The sequence below is a fragment of the Montipora capricornis genome, chromosome 12 (genome assembly GCF_036669925.1).
Source record: "Montipora capricornis isolate CH-2021 chromosome 12, ASM3666992v2, whole genome shotgun sequence".
Taxonomy (NCBI): domain Eukaryota; kingdom Metazoa; phylum Cnidaria; class Anthozoa; order Scleractinia; family Acroporidae; genus Montipora; species Montipora capricornis.
Genome location: NC_090894.1, coordinates 36389938 through 36399937, shown reverse-complemented (window position 1 = coordinate 36399937; position 10000 = coordinate 36389938). Strand labels below are relative to the sequence as shown.

The following is a 10000-nucleotide window of genomic DNA, read 5'->3' as shown; positions in this document are numbered from 1 at the left end:
GGAGGAATGTATAACTGGCACAAAAAGTGTTAATAACACTGAATGGATCTGCTCTACTTGCCTAACCTGATGACATTAACAATATGACCTGGCAACAAAAATCCGACCTTATTCAAAATTACCCTGTCACCTGTGCGAGGAACTTTGAACAAATTGTTCAGCTCTTTATAGAGGATGTGTTAAAGAGTAATCGTATGCCTATGGAGAAATGGTGGACTTATTTTACAGGGTTGAATTCCAGCAAAGGGGATCACCTCACATACATGCATTATTTTGGTTACCTAGTTGCATCGCAGCATTGTGGGCGATGCGTGCTGTTACACAATTATCCAGCTGCTGTTATATCACACTGAAAATAATGCATAAAGAAAACTTCAGCCTGTCAATTTTAAACAATCGCGGTAACTTTCATATCCACGAGTATCGACAGTGGCACTTTGATTAAACAAAGTTGTCGTTATAATTCAGTATTATTGTATGGTTGAAGTTAGTTTACTCAGTATACTCAGCCTCATAGAATTCAGAGTTTTTCTTGTCAACTAGCTGTCAAGTCTTCTTCCTCGGATATAGCCGCAATCTGCATGGATACTTCAGCGAACTCTGTTCCGGATTCAAATACTGTAAAAGCAAGAGAGTTCGCATTCCAATCACTTTAATCACTTTATTTTCTAGCTTGTCAAGCTGAACGCAGGTGCGCAACTTTTGTAGGAGATCCTAAATCAAATCCATACACATGAATCAAAGCAAATCAGATGTTGGCTTTCGGTGAGGTGAGGAATCGGGTTACCCAGAGGAAACTAATCTCCGAGAAGATTGAAGAACCAACAACCTCAGCCCACACACGGCGTTGAGTTCGGGAATCGGACCAAGGCCACGCTGCTGGAAGGCACGTGGCAATCCTTCTCCTCTTGCTGACGCCACTAAATGTTGTTGCTGACTTGCTGACGCAACTAAATGAATGTTGTTCATCAGAACAACATTCGTCTATGCCACACATTTTGTTGCAAGCGCATCTTGCAACGGTTATTTTCAGTTGGGGTGATACCGAGGTAGCTAGTGCAATCAGCTGGCCTGACCTTTCAGACCAGGCCTAATTCTTTTGGTGGAGCCCTGAATGGTCATTTTCGGTTACTGTTTTATATTACACCATCACCGTAATGGAAAGTATTCCATGATAAATGGCTGATACTTAGTTATAGATGTGTCGAAAGCTACCTGATCGTTTTTAGTGACATGAATTGTGTCCTGATAGGCTCTGTGCCTTTCATATCTCTACCAAACGATTTTGAGGGCTGTACTGTGAATTGCGACCCGCGTTTTTCAAATTCAATTTACGGCTCCAGTATTGTTGTATATTCATGAGCTTGAAATGAAATAAATGTAGCATTAGAAGTGCGGGTTATAGGCGATGGGAAGAAGATCTTCGCACTAAGATCTTCCCACTAATCTGAACAATTTACTGCAGTTGTCTCTTGCAGACACCTGATTCAACGGGATTCCAACCCACGACCTCTGCAATGCCGGTACCGTGCTCAACCAACTGAACTATGAAGCCACTCAATTCGCATAGTGATCCCACAGACTTTTGTTGGGATACTGGGATAGTTCTGAAGGTTTTTCAATCAGAAGACCCAAATACGTTCTCATCCCATCTTCGTATTTCCTTAACCAAATTCAAATTTACAGCTAAAAAGACTAAAGAAAATAAACGGAGTACTCCATATCTTTACTGCGATTTTCATAATTCTGCGGAATCTCACCTTCGAACGCTAAACACCAAAAAGCGTTTTGGCTTCCATCAATCAAATTTCGAATTTAGCCTGGAAGATCGACTCCTTCTCCGGAGAGTGAATTGGAGGTTTTTTTTTAGTTCACAGCTGCGATGATAATCTTTTGTTCAGTTCACAGCTGCGACAATTATCTTTTTAGAGGTTCTTCAGTAAAGATTCAAGCCTATTCCATCGCTTTCCATTGGCGTCGAGTTCGAATGTGCCGTGGGAACCAAAGATGCTGGTTGGTAGCTTATGTCATGCATCAAATGACTCGTTTGATTGATGGAAGTCAAAGGGCAGTTTGGCCATCGGCGCTTGAAGATGAGTTCCCGCAGAATTATGAAAATCGCAGTAACACAACTTGCCTGCGCACTAAAACCAAGCTTCAAATTAACAATTCAGATTTCAGTATGTTTTAATTTTTGTTAATCACGCTCCTGTGTTATGATTTATTTTCTCACTTTCCTTTTAATGACACTTAACCAACTTTGTTCAGTTCCCCTTCCTGGAACGGGAAAGGACAAAAAAAACAAAAATGGAGAGAAAGCCTTACTGCATCTCAGTCCGAATAGCCGCTGAACGGAACTTTCTTCTTATCTTTCTTCTTTTTGCTCATTAGGGGCAGATGGAAACTAAGTGCTTTGACCTGCAAGTGTCTGAGTTTGACTTCTTAAATAAATAGAGCGCGCACAAACAAAAAAATTAATTAGAGAAGTCAGGATACATAGATAATATTGAAAAATATTGACACTTTTAAAATCAAATCATTGGTCTGTTGTTCGAAAAACGCGATTCCCCTTCGGACTTGATTTGACATTCAGGTAGATTCGTGGATCTTAAATTTTGAATCAAACAAGCCAGATTGAGCCACTGGTTGGTCATATCATAGTTACGACTGAATGGTTTTCCATTATTTGAAAATGTTCTTTTTAAAAGATGTTATAGAACAAAGCAATTCGAGGTAGTACAGGAAGAATCACTGGATCTTTCCGCTCGAATAATTAATTGATTTTGGTCGAAGGCAATCTGAATTGCGTCCATCGAATCCCTGCGAGCATATGCAGAATTTTTTTCGATATTTTGAAGGAAGTAAAAGGCACTTTATCAAGAGATTGCCTACCAACAGGAAAGGCTTTGCTCTAAATCATTCCCCAATTTTTTATGTTAAACAACGATAACATCTACTTTTCTTAATCGGGCATTGTTTACCGTCGCTGTTTGTTCTCGGAAATACTGTCTTTTTGAAAGAAAGCAGAGCAGACAAATTACTTTAAAGCACTAAGAGGCTGCAAGACTGATCACTTAGTAGAGACGCGTTGAACGTCTTGAACTGCTTGCAGAGTCCAGCAAAGGGATCAGAAAAAAAGGCTCATCAGGTTACAGAAGGTTATTGCCAAAGGTAAATTTTAAGTGAACACTGAATTCGCTCCTACACTTTGTTACTTCAGTGAATCGTCTTTTCAGTTCGTCTTCCGTTCCTTTAAATTCCACGCTTTTGTTGCTGTATGCTAGAGCGGGGTTGATTGCTGTTAATCTTTCCACATTACATTAACAGATCTTAACATATACTTGAAACCCAAGACTGAGAACCGAACACCTCAAATGGGGACACGACACTTCAATTGTTTTTTTTCTACTGAGTCAATCTTTTTCCGGTTACGTTAAACGGTAATTAACTTATTATCTAAAACTGGGAGCATACTTAATTATCAGCATATTTTCCTTTTTCAAAATAGCAAGGAAACGTATAGCAGTACTGCGAACTGGAAAGCCGACGACTCGAAATAGAGAGGCAAGAAAGGCCCCTCTTGGACAAGAGGAGAAATGAATAACTCTTCACCCAGTTTGCCGTTCACCAATTCATTCAATGCCGAGCAAACCAACGGACAAAATGCGACACAGATGCCTTCAAAGGCCCGTACAAGCCTTGAAGTAAAAGTGATATTCTGCATCATCTATTCGATCATTTCCTTAGGAGTTGTCTTTGGAAATATTGTGGTTGTTTCAGTGTTTCTTAGGAATCGCAAACTGCGCACTCGAATGTCCTATTTCCTTGTCAGTCTTGGTACTTCAGATATCATCGTGGGTTGTGTTGGTGTACCCTCATTTATATACATTCTCGCCAATTCGGTGGAATTTCCAAGTATTGTCTATATCCTGTGGAATACAATCGATGTGTTTGGGGCTACAGCATCCATTTGGCATTTAATGATGATAAGTATAGAAAGGTTCTACGCCATTGGATGGCCATTTTCGCATCGGATTTCCTCAAAAAAGCCGTATTTGTGCCTTGTTGCTACAGTGTGGACCTTGTCAGCAACCTTGTGTTGTATTACCGTGCGATTAGGATCAAGCTGGTGGAATTACCCACTTTTTATTTCCGTAGTATCCTTTTTGTGGCCTCTAGCAGTCATTATTGTGGTATACATAGCCATGTTTATTATTGCATCAAAAAGCGCCCCCGGAAACCATCGCCAAGGACATGGGGCGAGGAGGGAAACACGAATTGCGAAAGCAATTTTACTGGTAATCGGCTGTTTTCTGATAGCTTGGGGCCCATTTTTTGGTCTTAACTTGGCATACTGGGCCTGTCGTTCATGCGTTGACATCAAATATGAAGTTATTCTTGCATTCAAGGTTCTTCAGTATAGCAGCTCACTTGCAAATCCCATAATATATACTGCTAGAATTCCGGGATGTTACCAGGCAATCTTGGTACTGTATGGTGACTGTTTAAGGTGTAAAAGGGCGAATAATCTGAAAGAATTGCAACATCCACTTTCTTCGTTTAACAACGCATTTGTACCGAGGCCTCGTGGTGTCGACCGTGTTTCCTTTCATCGTTTCTCCTCGCTGCCTGACCGTAACACACATCATGGCAAGGCGTCAAGTATACTAAAGAGGTCGAAGAACTTGACTTACTCCACGGCACTGTGACCGATGATGCAGTGTAGTTTATTTATTTTAGCATTTTACTGTACGTTTTGTTAGATATTCAGCGAATTGCTTAACCAGGGCGTTTTCTTTTTGACTCAATGATGATATCTTTAATTAAAGGGAATTATGCATATAGTTATCTAGGGGGTCCAAGGTTTGGCGGGCGGGACAAAGTACATACACGTTCAATTTTAATTATTAGCTTAACTTGAGCTATGATTCAAAAATATATATCGTACAGGAACTCAAATTGTACACGCTACATGAACCTTTTAAATATTATTTGATATTTGATGATCGGGAAACTCGGGCGAGTTGGATTTTTAAATTTGGGCTCATGCAGGAACAATTGCGTAGACGATCTTAACATACGCCTTGGAACATAGAGTTCTAACAATTCACTTAAATAACTAGGTGCTAAACCATTAACTACTTTAAACGTAAATAATAAAATCTTAAATATTATCCTCTGCTCTACTGGTAACCGATGTAATTCTATCAGTAACGGTGTGATATGATCAAATTTCCGAGAACGAACTATCACTCGAGCAGCAGAGTTTAAAACATATTGCAAACGCTGAATAAGAAAGTTAGGCAAACCAAACAAAAGTGCATTACATGAATCAATCCGAGAAGTAACAAATGCATGCACTAAAGTTTTAGCAGTATCGTAACTCAAAATTTTTCTTATCTTTGCAATGTTCCTAAGAGGATAAAAAGCTACTCTACAGATGTTCTTAATATGTTCACCAAAGTTCATGTGATTATCAAACGTGACGCCAATGTTCATGTAAGATTTAGAGGACGAGATAACAAGATCGCCTGTTTTCATGGAATCGAGAGGAGGGGCAGGCCTATGCTTAGCGTGAAGAAAGAGTAGTTCAGTCTTGTCACTGTTGAGTTTAAGGTTATTATGAAGCATCCATCGTTCAATGGCACATACACATGACTCCAGAATAGAACGGGAGCGTTCAATATCACTAGTAATACATCACTTAAATGACATGTACAACTGGGTGTCATCAGCGTACATCTGAAAACGTACACCATACTCTCGTAGTATATCACCAAGTGGAGCAGTGTACAACAGGTACGGAAACGGTCCAAGAGTGGAACCATGAGGGACTCCAAACATCACGTCACGGCGGACAGGAATCTTGAGTTGTTAATGCATACAAACTGCGTACGCCCCTGAAGATAAGACTCAAACCATGACAAAGCACTTCCTTTAATTCCAAAACGATCTGATAATCTTGACAATAAAACTCGATGGTTCACCGTATCAAACGCTGCAGAAAGATCTAAGAAAAGCAGCATAACACAATTATCATTGTCAGTTTCCGTGAGAATATCGTTGTGTACCCTGATTAGGGCCGATTCAGTACTATGGCATGGTTTATAGGCTGACTGAAAGACTTCATGTAGACAGTTGTCATGTAGATGTTGATTTAACTGAAGAGCAACAACTTTTTCGCAGCACTTTGATATAAATGGTAGATTTGATATGGGCCTATGGTTGGAAAGTATTTCGCGATCAGCAGTAGATTTCTTCAATAACGGTATAATCAATGCCAACTTTAAAAAATCAGGAAATTGTCCATGCTGTAGAGACAGATTAACAATCCTTATTATGACTGGACCGGGTTCAAAACCCGGTCTGACCACTCAGGTGAATTAAGGTCTGGGCCCAGATCTATTTTATGAAAATAAGTGAGGGGGTGGTCTAACTATTGATCCATTTTATATAACATGAAATAACTTTGGAACATTGTTAGCAGTAACAAGATGTAAAACGTTAACTGATATATAGGAAGATATATTACCACGTGACACGTTAAAGTTATTTTTAGCACAGAAATCCTCTCAGCTAAACGGCAACACTTTTTATCATTGTCTGGTGGCTGGATTTACCTTTTAGATGTTAACAGCATTGGGTACATCATTTCTGTGCTTGGACATTTCAAGATAATTTTAAATAAATGTCCAAAAAGAGAAATCACTTTCCATAGGGGACTGGGCACTAGTACAAAATGCCGTATATTTCCATTTAACAAAGGCCAAGCACAATTCGTTTTCTTTTACCATTTTGACTAATCTAATAGTAGCGAAGTGAAATAAATTTTGACATAAACTAATGCCGTTTTTAATTTTGAGTTTTGTGGCCGTAAAAAGTCACGTGACCTCATTTGCATACGCCATTCACATCAATATAAAAACTTTTGTGACGTTATTAGTCCGCGAAAGTCTTGGGTTGTCATTATTAAACCGTTAGAAGTTAGACCACCCCTTATTTTTTTGTGCAATAATTTGGGACCAGGGTAGGACCAAAGCACTCGTTGAATTTGGTTCTGGTAGTCCCTGGTTCTACTTCCCAGCTGCACTTGTAAATAGCCAACTGGTTTGCCTCCGGCATGTTGGGATTCTTAACAGTTGTTCTGTTCTGTCATTTCGTTAGTGTGGTTTCATTGGCCCTGAAAAGCCCCTGTGGGGAGTGGTCAATTAAGTATGTATTGTATTGTCATACCGATTTTATAACGTTTAATGATTGGTCTTCGGCGCTCGGCGTTCTGCAAATTGACGTCGCTGACGCAGATATTCTCCTTGTGTCTTTCACTCGATAACTACCGGCAGCAAACAACTCCGTGACGTGCTTGTAAAAATCGGCAGATGAGTTTAGAGGGCGTTATCTGACAACGATAAGAAAGCTGTATCCTGGAAATACGTCGTTTAACTTCGAGGCATAGATGCTCCAAATCGTCTTTTAGTATAGTAGGTAAGACATACGATGCATGGATACTACTTCCCCGGTATGAACCTGCAAAACAGTACATGATATAAAAGCTCCAGTAAGAACACATTTAACAGCACAGTTTAGTGAGATGTATCTTAAGGGCGCATTTCTTAGGAGAAATTCGAATCCGGATGGTAAGGCACAAGCTGCCATCGAAACCAAAGAAATCCTACTTAAAATAATGCCTTTTGGTGCGTAGCTATAACAGAAGCCTCGACGGGGCGTATTACAGAATGAAAATATCGCATGTCAAACGAATGGGAGGGCATGTAATAATGATAATAACAAAGATAATAATAATAGTAATAATCATAATAATAATAATAATAATCATAATCATAATAATCATAATAATAATCATAGTCATAATCATAATAAATTTCTATAGCGCCATTTCCCAGTGGTCCAATGCCCCTTACAAAAATTTATGAAAAACTAAAATTAACTAACCCCAACGATAAATAAATAAGAAGTCTAGAAGTCCTAACTAAAAGCTTCTTTGAATAACTAAGTCTTAAGTTTAGACTTAAAAGTTGAAACACATGTTCGTAATTCTAATGGAAGATTGTTCCCTATAGTAAATTACTTGAATAGATGAGTCTTGCTGAACAGTTCAAAACACATTGTATATAGTACAGAACACATTTAGGTTGACCATACAAGAGTGAATGGCAATAATGGACCTTGGACGTAACAAAGGCATGGACAAGTGTTTTGGCTGAATCAACGGACAAGAACTTACGGAACTTGAAGATATTACGCAAATGAAAAAAGCAAGACTTGCACACCGCGGCAACATGAGGTGCCATAGATAACGAATTACCGTCTAAAAATAATCCCAATGTTCCTTGCAGTAGTTGAGCAACACACATATCAAGGAAATCCAAAGCTGGGCGAGGTCGATGGGACGACGAAAAAACTAAAATTTCTGTTTTGTCGCTATTCATCTTTAATTTATTCATTATCGTCCATGAGTCAATATCCGTAACACAGTGTCTGATAATAGTCATTGTAACACAACACAAGTCAAAGTGTGACATGTACTTAGTGAATGATGGACAACAAACACATGTTAATGAAACAGACTATAAGCCTTAGTGGTTGCATTATGATAGCATGAGATAAGGGTAACTGCAAACCCTTTGGTAACCGCAGAGTTATCGTATTTCTATATTGCATAAAGCTATTGATGTAAAGGCTTTTAGGCCAGATTGAATGACGAACGAACGAGTGTAGTAGGCTTTGAAAGTGTAATTGAGTAAAACAAAAACGCAACTTTAAGACAGAAAGATACAGTCCTTTTGATCGGGAACCAGCGCCGGGAGATATTCCAACACATTTAGTCCTTCGAGTCGGATACAATTTGATTCCAAAAGAAATGGCAAACCTTGTAAAAGCAAAGCGAAAGACAAGAGGTTGACATAAGGCCTATGCGACACAGATTCTTCCCGAAGCAAAGGAGCTTGTTGCAACTGGACAATATACACCAGAAACACGACCGAGATTTGCGAAATTGAAGGCAAGTCTAGAGGAACAGTTAACCAGCCTTAGACAGCTAGATGAAGATATTTTGAATGGCCTCGTGAGCGTGGAGGGCGTAACGTAACCGACGAAGAAATAACAGAAAAGGTTCGTATCGCTGGTGATCTGAAAGGAGAAATAAGCGCAACAATTACTTCCTTGGATGACCTTCTGAGGCCTAAATCTTTTGGTGGTCATCATGGCAAAATCGAGGAGTGGCCAGAATTATAGGACTGCTATGAAAGTTCCATCCACTCGAAAACGGCCCTTTCGAGAGTCGATAAATTTTCGTATCTTCGTGGTCTCTTAGGTGGAGCCGCAAAACAGCCATTGCTGGACTTGCCCTTACAACGGCAAACTATCAAGTCGCCATTGACTTGTTGAAGGGGTACTCCGGTTTCCCCTCTCCTCAAAAACCAACATTTGACTTGATTTACTTTCGTTGTTCATTTCAGTTTACAGTGTCCCCAATTAGCGCTCCAGCGCTAGAACGACTAGACACTTAAATAAAGTTCCTTTCCTTTCCTTTCGGTAAGGCTATTGTGATTGAAAGAGCGCACGTAAACGATCTCTTGAACGTAAGCCCAGTATACCACGACAAGGACACAGCAGGCCTTCGAAGACTCTATGACACAGTAAAAGTGCATCATCGCGGACTGAAGGCTCTAAATGTGAATGATGATGATGATGATGATGAACTTTATTCATGTGTCGATGTATTTAGCTCGCGCTAATTGGGGACACAACATAAAGATAACATAAATAATAAATATGATTACTAATAAATAAGAAATAAGCTATAAATTTTTATATACATTTACAATATGCTAAAATAATCAAAATAATTCTAACAACACGGGCACATCTTAAGAAGTACAAATTACGCACGCGGGGCAATTGTTGCCATTTATCAGTTCAGTAAGATCCTTACATTTAATATGAAACTTAAACTTAGATAGACTGCTCGTTTCAGTGGTGT

At 39.4% G+C, this 10000-nt stretch overlaps 1 protein-coding gene and 2 long non-coding RNA genes across 3 annotated transcripts in view; 1 reads left to right on the top strand and 2 right to left on the bottom strand.

Moving 5' to 3' along the window:
* Nucleotides 1-1050, bottom strand: part of LOC138027125 (uncharacterized) — a 3383-nt gene extending 2333 nt beyond the window's left edge. The window contains exons 1-2 of the long non-coding RNA XR_011127410.1: nucleotides 497-1050; nucleotides 282-349 (exon numbers count right to left, since the gene is read on the bottom strand). This is a non-coding gene — a long non-coding RNA (uncharacterized lncRNA). The remainder of the gene's footprint in view (nucleotides 1-281; nucleotides 350-496) is intronic.
* Nucleotides 1051-3015: 1965 nt separating this feature from the next.
* LOC138026817 (beta-2 adrenergic receptor-like) overlaps nucleotides 3016-10000 on the top strand; it is a 7074-nt gene continuing 89 nt past the window's right edge. The window contains exons 1-2 of the mRNA XM_068874273.1: nucleotides 3016-3171; nucleotides 3509-10000. The exon at nucleotides 3509-10000 is cut by the window's right edge and continues 89 nt beyond it. Of these exons, the coding sequence (XP_068730374.1) occupies nucleotides 3597-4709 (1113 nt within the window). The 5' untranslated portion in view covers nucleotides 3016-3171; nucleotides 3509-3596 and the 3' untranslated portion in view covers nucleotides 4710-10000. The remainder of the gene's footprint in view (nucleotides 3172-3508) is intronic.
* LOC138026818 (uncharacterized) overlaps nucleotides 6434-10000 on the bottom strand; it is a 4604-nt gene continuing 1037 nt past the window's right edge. The window contains exons 1-2 of the long non-coding RNA XR_011127354.1: nucleotides 8243-10000; nucleotides 6434-7524 (exon numbers count right to left, since the gene is read on the bottom strand). The exon at nucleotides 8243-10000 is cut by the window's right edge and continues 1037 nt beyond it. This is a non-coding gene — a long non-coding RNA (uncharacterized lncRNA). The remainder of the gene's footprint in view (nucleotides 7525-8242) is intronic.